This window comes from Microtus oregoni, unplaced genomic scaffold, assembly GCF_018167655.1.
Source record: "Microtus oregoni isolate MIOR12 unplaced genomic scaffold, Mior012 000063F_ref0000156, whole genome shotgun sequence".
Classification (NCBI taxonomy): Eukaryota; Metazoa; Chordata; class Mammalia; order Rodentia; family Cricetidae; genus Microtus; species Microtus oregoni.
In genome coordinates, this window is record NW_024543873.1 from 10,048,381 (window position 1) to 10,063,468 (window position 15,088).

The 15,088-nt window shown below is 39.5% G+C and overlaps 1 protein-coding gene across 4 annotated transcripts in view; it reads left to right on the top strand.

Annotated features, from left to right (window-relative positions):
- The first annotated feature begins 9,666 nt into the window (after nt 1-9,666).
- The window catches only part of LOC121439854 (WD repeat-containing protein 44), a 109,132-nt gene continuing 103,710 nt past the window's right edge, over nt 9,667-15,088 (top strand). For all 4 annotated transcript variants that reach the window (XM_041640465.1, XM_041640467.1, XM_041640466.1 and 1 more), the window contains exon 1: nt 9,667-9,782. In XM_041640465.1, coding sequence (XP_041496399.1) covers nt 9,706-9,782 — 77 coding nt within the window. In that variant the 5' untranslated portion in view covers nt 9,667-9,705. The remainder of the gene's footprint in view (nt 9,783-15,088) is intronic.

Genomic DNA, 15,088 nt, shown 5'->3' on the forward strand with positions numbered 1-15,088 from the left:
TTGCTAGGTATTTTTTCTTCTTTTACATTACTCCTTAGTCAATATTCATTTCAATGTTACATTTAATCACAAGTGCACTCAAGGACAAGGACTTCTTCAGAAAACATACAGTCTCAACTTGTTTTGTTTTGTTTTTTTTAATCATAACTTATCTATATCTGTGGTTCTTAACCCGGAGCCAGAAGATAGGGATGTTTACTTCTATACTGGTTCATAACAAGTTACCACGAACAGCTTACAGCTCTGTAAACCAGAAGTCTGCATCCAGGCTGGCTACACTCTAAGCTCAGCATCAAACAAAACTAAAAGCAAAATGGAGTCAAGCTGCACTCTTATCTGCAGCTTGGGATCCTCTTCCAACTCCATTAAAGCTGTTGGCAGAAGCCAACTCACTGTAGTCATAGGACTGAGGCTTCCATTGACAGGCTGGTTATCAGCGGGAAGCTGCCGGCGGCTCCCACAGACTGCTCAGTCTACATTCAGTTGGCCTCTCAGCGGGTTCACAGCATAGATGTTTGTTTCCTTCTAGGCCAGCCAGAGTTCCTTTGCCTGACTTGCTCTTCTCTACTAGCCAGAAAAACCTCCATTTAAAGAGTTCCTGTTATGAGGTGAGATATGTCTATATAATCTCCATACTTGTAAAGTCATCTGATTTGGGACTTTAATAACGACTGCAAAATCCCTTTACAGCATTATATAGATTGTCAGATTGAATAACCCAGGAAAAGGTGCATATACCAAGAGCTGGTAATGTTGGGGCCATTGTACCCTCAATTGAAATGTATTCATTTATATAAAATATGCAATAAAATGAAAATCAAAAGAAAATCAACTACTGCCTACACTTCCCTAGCCCCAGATGATCCTCCTGAACCTGGACAGCAACTAACACAGACTGCTCTTCCCGACCTTGCCCAACTTGGGTCCCTAAGGACAATGCCGCATATCAGCAAGAAGCAGCCAGAAAGAAAGAGTCCCACTTACATAACGCCCAGTGACCCAATAATAAAATAAAAAAGGTGGAAGTGAAGGGCTCTAAAATGCCTGAACATGGCAAACATGGCCCTGACAGGTTTGCCCCTTACCCTTTTCTGCCCCTTTCTAAAAATGCTTAGATTGCATTGCTAAAAGCTAGTCCCCAAGGTCCGTTATTTGGCCACTGAGTCATTCCTGAGACAAAAAACTAAGTTCCAACAATCAAAATTCATTATTTGACTATTAGCATGACTTCCCAACTCACCCTAGCACAGACTCCCCAACTTTTCTCCTTAAAAACTCACTCCTGGAAAAACAACAACAACAACAACAACACTTGCTGCTGCTGCTTGCTATCTGCCTTAGCCTAATCCAGAAGCAGCCCCCTTGCACAAACACACACTTGCCCTTCCAGAACAATAAATCTCCTTTGTGCTGAGAACTTGGTGTCTAAATGTGTCCTGGGGGGCACCTCTCCCTAACATCAACTACTTGCCTTCATTTTCCTTATATTACTTCAGACCGCTGACTCATCGGCACGTTCATTTGCTAAAAGCTAGGGAAACAAGAACAAACTTGAATAATGAATTCATTTCAAAGTGTGACCTTGGACACAGGACAACTCTGAACGTCTCAGTTTTCACTCTGATAAAGTGAAGGTGACAGTGTGATCTTCCCTAACAGGAAAATTAGGTTTAAGCCCTCAATTCAGATTGATTTGGCATCAAATCCGAACACGAAATAAATGCTCCCCATGAAATATGATTGATTTATGTAATTCTTCTAAACCCCAGTTTCTCTAACTAAAAATGAGGACAATATTAGGATCTTCCTCGTGTAGCATATGGATTAAGTAAAATAATATGCAAAAAGTATTCAGTATGGTTTCTGGCTTCTAGTAAACACTAATTTAATGATAATAATTACTGTTAAGAAAAAAATCTCGAAGTATGAAAAGTTACTGTACTATAACATTATCATCAAGAACATAGAGGTCAGACTATTAAACAGGAACTCAACATATGCTGGAGAGTGATGAATTAGTATCTACATGTATTATTGTATTTAACCTGGCTTATTTTTGCAATTGAAATTCTCATTTAACTCTGTCTTTGAACACTGTAAACATACTAGTTGTATTCGCAAGATAAACGTGAAGAGAATTTATAAGTATTGTTATGGTTTTGAAAGTGTTCACCAAAGTTCATATGCTATGATCCCTGATAAAACACTGTTGAGGACTAGGGAATAATAATAATAATAATAATAATAATAATAATAATAATAATAAATGGATTATTATTACTGTGCAGTAGGTCTGTTCCTGAAAGACTAAGTTTATTATGAAAGTGAGTTGAGCCTCCTCCTCTTCCCCCTTCCCCTCTTTTCGGTTGTATGATATTGAAGTACAAAGGCTCTTGTCCAATATGAACCTCTCCTCTCCCAATGTTGGACTTAGATCATCTAGAACTATACAAACGAACTACTATTCTATAAATTGCCCAGATTCTCCCATCATGGCAGCACTGAGAATACTAAAATATCCATATGAACATAGTAACATAATTATAAAAGAATCAAACTTATAGAAATCTAGTTTCAGGTTAAATGAAATGAACAAATTTGTTAATGTTTGAGATTAAAAAAAAACCTGACTGGAAAAATAATAAGTTCCATGATACTGAAAGACTATATATCAGGGATATTTGTATAACAAATTGACTCATCCAATATGAGACTTGGACTATTGATTTTCAAAGATTCTTCACAATTCCAAATACAAGCACATTGGAAACTAGATTTAAATATCCAAATTCTGAGATGAAATAGTCTATAGTGTCATAAAATTTTACTGATTCCTGTTAACTTGATATCTATATTCAAGATTTCTGGTTGACATTTCTATATAAATGTTTGCCAAAGTTAAGCAATAAAAGAGATGGCTAAATACTCCCCCCCCCCCTCTCTCTCTCTCTCACACACACACACACACACACACACAGAGAGAGAGAGAGAGAGAGAGAGAGAGAGAGAGAGAGAGAGAGAGATTTGTGAAAGTTACAAAGGAATTCTTCAATTTCTGAGAAGAGGCTGGGTGTGGTGATTCACACCTTTAATCCCAGGACTGGGGAGATGAGGCAGGCAGATCTTTGTGAATTCGAGGCCAGTCTGGTCTATAGAGTGAGTTCAAAGACAGCCAGAGCTACATAGTGAGACCTTGTCTCAAAAAATGTGACCTAAGTGATCTCCCCCTGACTGCCCCATGCCCCAGAGCTAAAACCCAGTACCTTGAGCTTGCTAGCCAATCAGTCAACCGCTGAGCTAAATATCAAACTTATTTATTTTTTAAAGATTTATTTTATTTTTACTTATGTGGGTGCATGTGCATGCACATGTATGGGTACCCACAGAGGCCAGGAGAAGGTATTGGATCCCATGGGACTGGAGTTACAGGCAGTTGGGAGCTGCCTAACAAGGGTACTGGAAATTGAACTGAGGTCCTCTGAAAGAGCACTGTGTGTCTTAACAACTGAGTTATCGCTCCAGGCTCTTCCTCCCTTCTTTCCTCCCTCTTTCTCTCAATCTCTCACTCCCTCTCCAGTCCAACATCCTTTTTTCTTAAGACAAGGTTTCTCTATTTATTCAAATTGGTCTTGCTCTAACTCATTAGGTAGCCCAAGGTGGCCTCAAACTTGTATCAATCTTCCTGCTTCAGCTTCCTAAATGCTTGAATTATAGACATACACCCCATATATGGATTTCAAAACTCAAGTCCAAGTGGATCAACAACCTCAACATAAATCCGTTCACATTGAACCTCATAGAAGAGAAAGTGAGAAGTAGCCTTGAACACATTGGCCCAGGAGACCACTTCCTAAATATAACACCAGTAGCACAGACACTGAGAGCAACAATCAAAAAATGGGACCTCCTGAAACTGAAAAGCTTCTGTAAGGCAAACGACACAGTAAATAAGACAAAATGACAGCCTAAAGAATGGGAAAAGATCTTCATCATCCCCACATCTGACAGAGGGTTGATCTCCAAAATATATAAAGAACTCAAGAAACTAGACATCAAAATACAAAATAATCCAATTAACAAATGGGGTACAGATTTAAACAGAGAATTCTCAACAGAAGAATCTCAAATGGCCAAAAGACATTTAAAGAATTGCTCAACATCTTAGCCATCCGGGATATGGAAACCAAATTGAGTCTGAGATACCATCTTACACCTGTCAGAATGTAAGATCAAAAATACTAAGGACAGCTTACATTGGAGGGGATGCGGAATAGAGGAACATTCTTCCACTGCCGTTGGGAGTACAAACTTGTGCAACCACTTTGGAAATCAGTATGCCAGTTTCTCAGAAAATTGGGAACCAATCTACCACAAGACCCAGTGATACCACTCTTGAGCATATACCCGAAGGATGCTCAATCATACCACAAGGACACCTGCTTATCAATGTTTATAGCAACATTATTCATAATAACTGGAACCAGGAAACAACCTAGATGCCCCTCAGCCAAAGAACGGATAAAGAAAATGCTCTAATTAACTATTAAGAATTAACTAATTTCCGTGTTAATCTTTGCTTCTTCCAATATACACTGTAAACCACTAGATACCTGTCGAACTGGTAAGAATTGGTAATTGTTTCAGTTAATATGTAACTTAAAAGTTCCAAAAGTGGTGCTGGAAAAGAGAGACGGGATGATGATGGCTAACCATGATTACTGAACTGCGATAAGTGGCGGCTATCTGAGGCATGGGTGTGCTTATTTTGTGTATTCCTATGGAACCTCATTCAGTTTAAGTGTAGTTTTCTGCTTTTACCAAATTTTTTTTGGCGGTGAAATTATGCATATGCAAATGCGGAATTCCCCTCACGCTCTATTTTTAATGTATTTATCATGATAGAACAAACGTACTCTAACAAATTCCCTCTTGAGATAATTCCAGTTCGTTTTCTTCCAGAGTCCTGAACAAAAGAGTGCATGGCTACATAGTATTCTATAATAAAATAACACATTTGAATTGCAGGCTGGTTCTGTTATGTCAATACATTTCTAGACTTTCTACTTCAGTTCTTGTTAGCGTAACGACTGAAAACTCATTTTAATGTTAACATAAAGTATCACTTAAAAGGTACATCAAAAGGCTGGAAAAAGATATAAAGATTCCAAAGCCAAACAGGAATGAGTGTTTTAATATTTAGTATCTCAGCTAGAATACAACTGACCTTTACAAACAGATAATTTAGGGTTGAGGATTAGCAAATGTTATCTTGTCCCTGACAAGGTCTGAACAATATCAGAATGTGTTTTTCATGGATTCTGATATTGTGAAACCCATAAAAAAGTCTCGCGCAAGTTGCAATATCAAATCTTTTTGTGTCTGTATTGAATCGCCAATACTGTAATCCTCTGTAAAATTTTTCCTGAATTATCACTGTAGTACAGGCTTCACGAAAGGCTACATGGCTTACAAGGTGCTTGGATCACTGATGTTCTGAGTGACTACCCCCAGGGTCCTCACAAAACTAGCTCAAGGGAGCCAGACAGTTTGTTTTCTTCTTGTTAAGAGAAGAGAGGAAACACTCCACAATAAGCTGTTCCATATGGTAGTCGCGACTTCTTCTCTATATAGAGGAGGTTAGCCAAGCACAAAGACTTCCCTTAAACCTATTTTAGCCTTCGGGCAGTGTAGTTCTTACAGTCACTGGAAATGAGCCAAGTGGGGAAAAGATTTTATCATAGTTTCCATCTATGCAGAAGATTTTGTGAGCTTATGATTTTCGTGGAATGAATTTGAACAACAATTTAATTCAAGGGTACTTTCAGTTATGGGGTGACCGACAGAATACTGTTGTATAGACAAGAGTTCAACAAAATTTTCTGTAGAGACTCCGATAGTAAATAGTTCACACCTTGCAAGTCATACAATCAACATTTCAACCGCTAAACTCTTCCAGGCAAACAGTCAACACATAGCATAAAAAGCCCTATCTATATCCCAATTAGATGCTATTTTCAAAACCAGCATGGACCAGTTTGTTGACCCATACTTAGGAAAACAATAGTTTCTCCCTTTTCTTCTGTTTGTTTTTGTTTTATAGAACCTCAGGGCTGTCCATGAAAGGGTCAGGAAAAGCCAATAAAACAGAGACCTGAACTACCTCTGCTACAAACAAAGTATTTAAAAATTATATATGGATTTTCTTGTGAAATTACTTTTTTTTTTTGGTTTTTCCAGGCAGGGTTTCTCTGTGTAACATTCCTGGCTGTCCTGGAACTAGCTCTGTAGACCAGGCTGGCCTCAAACTCACAGAGATCTTCCTGCCTGCTGAGTGCTGTGCTTAAAGGCGTGCACCACCACCACCTGGCTATAAAGAAAACATTTAAAACCACTGCTTTGAACTAAATATAATGCTTTAAAACTCAAAAAAACAGATATTTGGGCAAAATAAACACATCTTTAACATTTTCAAAAATGATGAATGTCAGGATATGTTTTATTGCTCACAACAATGAACTTTTCGACAAAGTTATAAAAGCATTTAAATAGACATCTATAATAACTCTAAGATCACTGGCTTATCATTCCCACTCCCCATTCTGACCTTTTCTCAATGGAGAAGTTAATGTTTAACTTATCTTGAAGACTCCAAGAGACTTGGCATGGAATACTCAAATAAAACTTAAAACTAGGACTCCGATACTAGACTGTGAGCTTGTGGGAGACAGGAACTAAGTTGCCTTCTTCACATTCAAATAGTCTTTAGCACTTTAGAGTACTACATGACATTAAAGAGTACATGTTCACTGAATTGCTATATATTCCCACATAGCAACATAGCATTCAAATATTTTCCTTTAATATACAAACAGATGATGCCTCTATAATAAACCAAGATATTTTAAGAAACATATAGGCTCAGTAGAAAGTAATTAGGAAGAAAATAAATGTAAATGATTATATACTTTCATACAACATACATTTTGATAAACATACACTATCCTTTTCCATAATCTGAAAGGAAAAAGGCTATCCTCTATGGTGAACGACAACAAGAAAAACATCATTTGGGATGAATTTTTGGCTCTTTGAGGCAGAGTCTTAGGTCGCTCAGGATGGCCTCAAACTCATTGTATAGCTTAAGATGACTTTGAAATACTGATCTTGCTTCCTCCACCTCTCAAATGCTAGTATTGCTGACATTCACCAATGCACCTATTGTCACTGACTCATTTTAATTGACAAATATTTGCTTGTATTTGGAGAGTACAATGTGACATGTTGATCAGTGTAAACACTTTAGAAAGATTCAATAAAGCTGCATCATCTCAACAGCTTATTTTATAGTAAGGTTCATAAGTCTATTCTTTAACACATTTAAAACACATAAAAATCTAATAGTAATTTTTGATAAAAGTTATATTTTCACAAGAACCCACAATTCCCTTTGGAAATCTATAAAGCTCTTGAAATCCAGATATTTTCATGTTAATTTAAAAGGCTGGATTTTAAGTCTCCATTTTACTTAAAACCATATATATATATATATATATATCGAGTGATCTGCACTAAAATGATTTATGAGCAACATAAACTGGTCTCTGTAGGTTGCGTATATGCACACATATATACATATATATTATTTATTATACATATGAAAATAATAATTAAAGGAGACCCATCGTTTTGGGGGGGTACTGACAAGGGAAGGGTTAAAACGAGGAGGGGGTAAAATGATCTAAATACAGTACACAATTTTTGTTTTAAGGAACTTATTTGACAATCAAATTATCTATCTCAATTTATTTGGCAGTAGTTATCTGAACTGAATGAGGCTATACACTGTTTTTTGTTTACTCATATAAACTATCATAAGTTCTGCTGCAAAATATTAACATATTTGATTATGTTGTGTTTTTCCTATATCCTTTGGGATGTTACACAATCTAGAGTTTATAGCATTTAAATTTATAGAAATTGGTGGTGGTGCATGTCTTTAATTCCAGCATTCAGAAAGCAGAGGCAGGTGGATCTCCAAGTTTGTGGCTAGCCTGGTCTACAGAGTGAGTTCCGTGACAGCCAAGGCTACACAGAGAAACTGTCTTGAAAAAATACAAAAATAAATTATAGAAATTCCCAAGAGCACACTAGACCTTGCGTGGGGTTGGATGCTTCACAATACCTTTAGAACCCTATTTCCAATCTCTCTGAGGCTCTGTCCCTGGTTCCAGTCCAAGCTTTTATGCTGCCATCTTGATTAAGGGTTGGGGCAGCACAAACAACTCCCAGAGCCTATCATGACGTCAGTGGAAGAAATAAATGTGCCTCATGAAAACACTGAAAGTCAATATTATCACTTTAATGGGCAATGAATGACCCTTTGTTTTAGAAAGAACATCTCAGTCTTTTAAAAAGTATCTTTCTGTTTCGGTCTCTGGACATTGGGCAACTGAAAATCGGACCAGAATTAAGTTACTGTCTTATCCTTGCAATGACATCGTCTTTTCTCATAACCGTGTGTGTGCATATACATACACACATATCACACACACACAAATATATTATTTGACTGACACACATCTTGGGCAGTATAGAATGTCTCTCACATTGTGGGCGGCGACGTTGGATAAGTGTTGAGAAGAAGTAATTAGAGGCTTTATTCTAGCCCGGCTCCAGCAATAAATGCACCATTAATTACTCTTCGGAAATGGGACACTCCACAGCTATCTCTTTCTTATGGACTTTACCCTTTCGCCATCTGGATCATATGTAGATCTCAACTAGAGATCTCATAGTAAGCGAATAAGACATCTCTGTTCCTATAAACTAGAGACGGTGAAGCTGCCAAAATCCTATCTATGGTGGGGTATTTCAGACTGCCTAGGAGGACAAAGTAAAATACAAACTCAAATGCCCATACCGTTCTCTCACGAAAAATGGAAGAGACTCATAATCATCCCTCTTTTCCGAACTGCACTTTGTAGAATTAGTGAGTAAAACGCTAAGCGACAGCCCACCTAACTCGGGCGTGCCTCAGACTTTTGGCACCAGGCTGCTCCTGTGCAGATCCTAGACTCCACCCCTCCGAAGAGTAGCCACCTCCCTCCCTCTACTTCCGGCCTCTACCAAAGGCCCTTAACGTGCTTGCGCCATTTTGACAGGCTTCTCCCGCATTAGTAATCAGAACGTTGCCTCTCTGGGACCGCGCCCCCCCCCCCCCCCCCCCCCCCCCCCCCGCCGCCACCTCTCCGCCCCGCCCACGCTTTACCGGCCCGACCCGAAATCTCGCGAGGGTAGGTGCGCTTCGGTATTTTGCGGGCTAGTAGCTTTCCCAGCAGCTGTAATTGCCGCTGTGGGAGAAATTGGAGCTGTTGTCGCCGGCACGCCCGCTGCCTCTCTCCCGGACTGAGAAGAGCCACAGCCTCTTCTCTAGAGCTCTTCATACACCTAGCGCCCGGGACGCTGACAACAGTCCCAGACCCACTGCAGCCACCTCAGGCATTCGCTTTACAGGTCATCTCCCTTAGCCCGGCAACTGAGGGTGGTCCCCTGTCCCTAACTGACTTCTCACTCCACGTCATCTGTGCCCTCCTCAGCGTCGCCCGGGACCCACCTCTCCACACACTAACTGAGGAGGAGGAGAAGCTGAGAATCACCCTTCCTCCAGGCGGAGCCGGCCCCCTCACCCGCGGGTGTGTCCTATAAATGGCGTCGGAAAGCGACACCGAAGAATTCTATGATGCCCCTGAAGATGTGCACCTGGGGGGCGGCTATCCTGTAGGGTAAGTACCCGAAGCCCGGGCCCAGAACTCGGACATCCCGGTCTCTTCTTTTCCCGTGCCTCCCTTCACTCCTCTCCCCAACCCCGCTGTATCCGTCACTGCTGTTCCTCTTAGTCTCACTTGGACACCTCAGAACCCAAACCTGGGACTCCTTAGGGCAGGATGAGTTGGAAGAGGGACAGGGAATCCTGCTCCACCCTTTTCCCTAGTGAACAGCGCGGGGACTCCTTCGGAACCCCTTTCTTGTCTTGACCGGCCATTGAGTGGATGGCATTTGTGCCTGAGAGGCAACGATTTCTGTTTGCGGTGTTCAAAGCGTACCTTTCTAACATCTGCTTTGGCCCTGGGGTACCAAAAGGAGCGGTAGTGGCAGAAACTGAACTTCCCCGACTCTCTCTCTTTTTTTTAACCTCTAGTTTATCTGTTCGTTTCCGAAGGGGCTGTAACGCTGCCCTAGTTGCCGCTCACCTTTTCTTTTGCATAAAAAAGAAGCGGGGTTTAAGCAGGTATTTACTTAAGGAAGTCTTGCAGCCAACGCCTTGGGCATCAACAGTGTTTTATTGAAATAGCACTTTACTGTGAGTGCGCCAGAGGAAACTGTAGAGGAGGTCCTTCCCATCGGAGAGCGTGATGTGGTCTGAGCCGGCAGCCGGGCACAAATGTACACAGCCCAGTGCCGAGGCACAAACAAGTGCTGACTAATCTGGTCCTGGGAAGGACAACCCCGCTTTGGACCCTTTCTCTAATTTTGCAAGATGTTTTACTGGTGATTAGTCCGGGTAGCTCCGAGTAGGAAGTTCACCATGGAAAGCTTCTCTGACCAGGATTTGGAACTTATTTTACTCCTCCACTGTTCAGAGTTAAAATAGAGTTTGACATGCTCTCCCAAACTCTTCTCTTGACATGCCTGCAACTAGAAGCAGTGAAATATTGTCTCAGACTATAAGATCGTGAAAATTGGTAAAAATGTGTCTGATTCTTGGAGTTGAACTCTTTTTACGCCGTGGAAGAACTTTGGATAGAAATAAAGTTATCTGTACATTTTAGAAGTCCCTTTAAAAGCCTGCTATGTATTATATACAATACATACCCCAAAAGTTACAGCAAGGCAATCAGAAAGAAATGGATGTTGGTAGATTACTAATGTGTGTTTCCAGGAAGCTGTCTGTCACTTTTGTGAGAGTTTAGAATGATAATGATCTGCTATGAGATAACACTGAATCTCCTTGAAGTTCAGTATCTGATTCAAATTCATAACTGGGTCGAACAGGGCAGAAAATGCATTTAGATTTTCAAACATAATGGGTTCTCCCGAAATAAAGTCTGTGTGTGCCTTTCTCTTCAAAGTAATGAACTGTCAGTAACTGTCAGTTCAGGCTAAATGAAAGAATAATCACTTAGTAAGCATTTATGCATTTTTGTTTTTCTTTTTATGTGGGGGAATAATCAGTTTTGACTGTGTTAGCAATTTAGAGCCTTGTGGATATTGTTCTTCCTCACTGAATAAAAGAAGTTTAGTCTGGAAAGGACAGTTATTTCAGAACCTCTGTAAACTGTGAAGTTCAATACCTGACACAGAAAATGTTCAAAAGTAAATTCTTCTTTTCTTGACATTAGACTGTTAGTATTATCCAGTGCTTACTTTGGGGGGAAGGATACAAACTTAGGCTGTTTCTCTTATCTGAATCCAGTGAGTCATTATGATAGAATTGATAGTCACTTCTTCCCCCTGGGATCATATGGCTTCTCAGGAACTTTATACTTCGATAGTAGGTGAAAAGTTTGTTTCTTTTTCAAGTCCTTTGGGACCCAGCTTCCTAAATTTAACTCTAACTCACCCCCAAACTGAGCATGTTGAGAGCTTCATGGAAAAATGACAAGATTTGTTTGGGTTATTACATGTCCTTTTTTTTTTCTACTGTATTAGTGGGAGAATTGGAAAAAGAATAGATTTATCTGGAAAATTGGACCTGAGAACAGTTAGCAATATAGAGAGGGCAGAAAAGGGGTGGCTTTGTGGATATTTTCCTCTATCCTGTGGCAGACTTGTAAGGTACTGTGAGCAGACAGAGCTTGGCAGCTAACAGCTTTAAAAACTCAGTGAGAAATCTTGATTTCTGAAAACAGGTGGCATCACGAGCTAGTCAATCCTAAGAAATGTCTTCTGTTCCTTGACATGAACTGAAGTGGCACACCATACAAGCTCTAAGAGGCTAATTGAGTAAATTTGGCCACTTAAAGAAATGCTTCTTGATGTTTGTATGTTTGCGAACACACAGCATTTCATCAAATTGCACTAAACTGAGTTGACACTTGAGAGACATCTAATAATTTGTTAATCAGAAGAATCCAAATACACAGTCTGTTCCCTAATACTGATTTATTTTTTAAATTTCTTACCTATTTGTTAAAAAAATTAATAAGCAACCCAGTTTGAGTCCACTACAGTTATGTTTCAGCAGTGGCAGATCTGCTCTTACCCATTTTATAATGTGTACCCCATTTTATAATGTGTACCCCATTTGTAATGGTTTCTGTGACTAGTACTGTCTCCATTTTTACATTTGAGATCTTAGAGAACTTAAATACATTGTTCTAGGAGAAGCAACTTGCAAGCAACAGAGCTGGCCTTTGAAACCATCTCATCCAACACTAGCCCAGTGTTTTATCTGATGCATCATAGCTGTTCTGCACCGTGTAAAGAAGGGATCTTCCCCCAATTGATACAAGAGGAAAATGCTTTGTTACCAACCTTCTAAATTGAATTGATAAATCTATTTAAAGCCATCAGCCCTAACTTTTCATTTCTTTTTGCTGCAAATTCCCACCTTCTCTTTCAAGAATCTATATTTTTGTTTTATTACGTAGGACTTTTCTAATGTTGTAGTATGTTATACCTAGAAATGGCAGTTGTTTTAACCCTTACAAAATGTTAGGAAAACTAAAGCCCAGAGAAAGAAAGTGGTTTACCCATGATGCCACAGTGAATTAATAACAGAACTTCATCCCAGATCAGTTTCATAATGTGACATTCTTTCTGTTCTGCTGCTTAATACAGCAGGAAAGGCAGGAGGAACTGTGGTATAGTAGAAAAGAGCCCAACACTTATTTGAGCCATCTTATTTCCTCAACTTTAAATTGAAATTACATTTTAAGAACTCTTTGAAATTTAAATGTCTGTCATTGTATTGAAATTCAGTACTGTGTGCTTTTACTGATAAACTTATTCTCTTGGCGAAATCTGTATATCTGTATGTATTGTATGTATATCACATACATACACGTTGTTGAGTTGCTTTTTGTTGTATTGGTGATTGAATCTAGGGTCTGATACATGCTAGATATACTCCATCACTCATTTGTATTACCAGACTATTTTGTTTTGTTTTATTTGTATTTTAATGTATATCCTGCCAAGTTGCCCAGGCAGGCCTTAAGCATTCTGTCCTGCTTCAACTTCCTGAATAACTAGATTTACTGGCGAGTAATTCCAGTAGGCCTGGCTTACATATTTTTATAATGTTTTATTTAAACAAACATTGATGGCTTTGATATGTGGTTCTAAATCCATAAATTTGAAATTATTTACTGCATAAATTATATATGAGATGGATGCGTCTTACAACTGTAAATTATACCTATATATTCTAAAGGCTACAATGGAGAACATTATAAAAATAAATATAATATTTTCAACATTATTTTTTAGTGATAGTCAAACTCCTTAGACTTCATAGGTCTCAAAGTCTTAGAAGAGGGATAGGCCGGGTGGTGGTGGTGCACGCCTTTAATCCCAGGCAGAGGCAGGTGGATCTCTGTGAGTTTGAGGCCAGCCTGGCCAATAAGAGCTAGTTACAGGACAGGCTCCAAAACTACAGAAAAACTCTGTCTTGAAAAATAAAAAAAAAGGCTAGAATCATGCATTTTAAGAATAGGAATTAATTAGACATAATTTGGCTCAGACTTCACATTTAACTGAAAGTGAAACCTAGACGTAAAGAAGGAAGTGACACATCGTAGTTCAAACTAAAATCCAGGCCTTTTGATGCTGCCACGTTTGCATGGAGAGAGGAAGAGCAGGTAGCTATGCTAAGATTTTTGGCACATACCCTATTAAGTCAGGCCACTAAGGTGATCTACTTCTATTTAACATGATTTTTTAGGGTTTCCTTTTCAAAAGACATCGTTCTAGGATTCTAATTATGGCTCACTAATTTCCTTTAAGTCAGAATGAAAACCAATGATTGAATAGCTTATCTACGAACAGTGGTAATGTAGTTTTGTTTCATTTCTAGTGGTTTTGTTAATGTTACCTGCAATTTACCATGTTTAGGTTGGAGTAGTGGTAAATTACGAACTGAATCGTGGAAACAGAGGTTCAGGTGTCTGGAAGAATTGTTAGGAAGAGTTGAGCATAATAACCCATTCGCGTCTGCAATCCCAGCACTCAGGAGGCTGAGTAGCAGGAGGATCATGTCAAGGTTGAGACCAGCATGGTCTGCATAGTGAATGCCAGGACTGCTTATCAAGACCCTATCTAGCCAGCCTTTAATCCCAGCACTCAGGAGGCAGAGGCAGGCGGATCTCTGTGAGTTCAAGGCCAGCCTGGACTACAAGAGCTAGTTCCAGGACAGGAATCAAAAAGCTACGGAGAAACCCTGTCTCGAAAAATCAAAAAAAAAAAGACCCTATCTAAAAAAATAATAATAAAAGTAAACAAAAAGGGCAAGAGAGATGGCTGTCTGTAAGAACACTTGGCTATGCAAACAGGAAGCTCTGTGTTTGAGTACCAAGTCCCGCATGGCTGCACCTGCCATAACCCTAGTATTGGGGGCCGAAGCAGGTGGATCCTAGGAGCTTGTTGGCTGGCCAGCCTAGCCGAAATTGTGACCTTAGGGTTTAGTGAGAGACCTCATGTCAAAAAAGTTAGAGAACAGTAGAGGAAAATACCTGCTGGGCTTTGTATGTACACAAACCCATACACATGTGCTCAAATATCATACATATACACATAGAGATAAACCCAACAGAATGATTAGATCTGAAAACACCCCAAATTGGATGGCTTTCTATGTTGAAAACTCAGTTTTCTTATTTCACTTTGGCACCAGAGGCATTTCACCCTGAACTGAAAATTCATATTTGCTTTTGTTTGGTGGTGGTAGTGGTGTGTGTATGTGTTGGCAGTGTTATTATATAGCCTTGTTTGGCCTCAAACCCTTGATCCTCCTGTCTCAGCATTCCCAGTCCTGGAATTGTAGGCCTGTTCCACTACACCTACCTCAGCACACATTTTTTTTTTTACA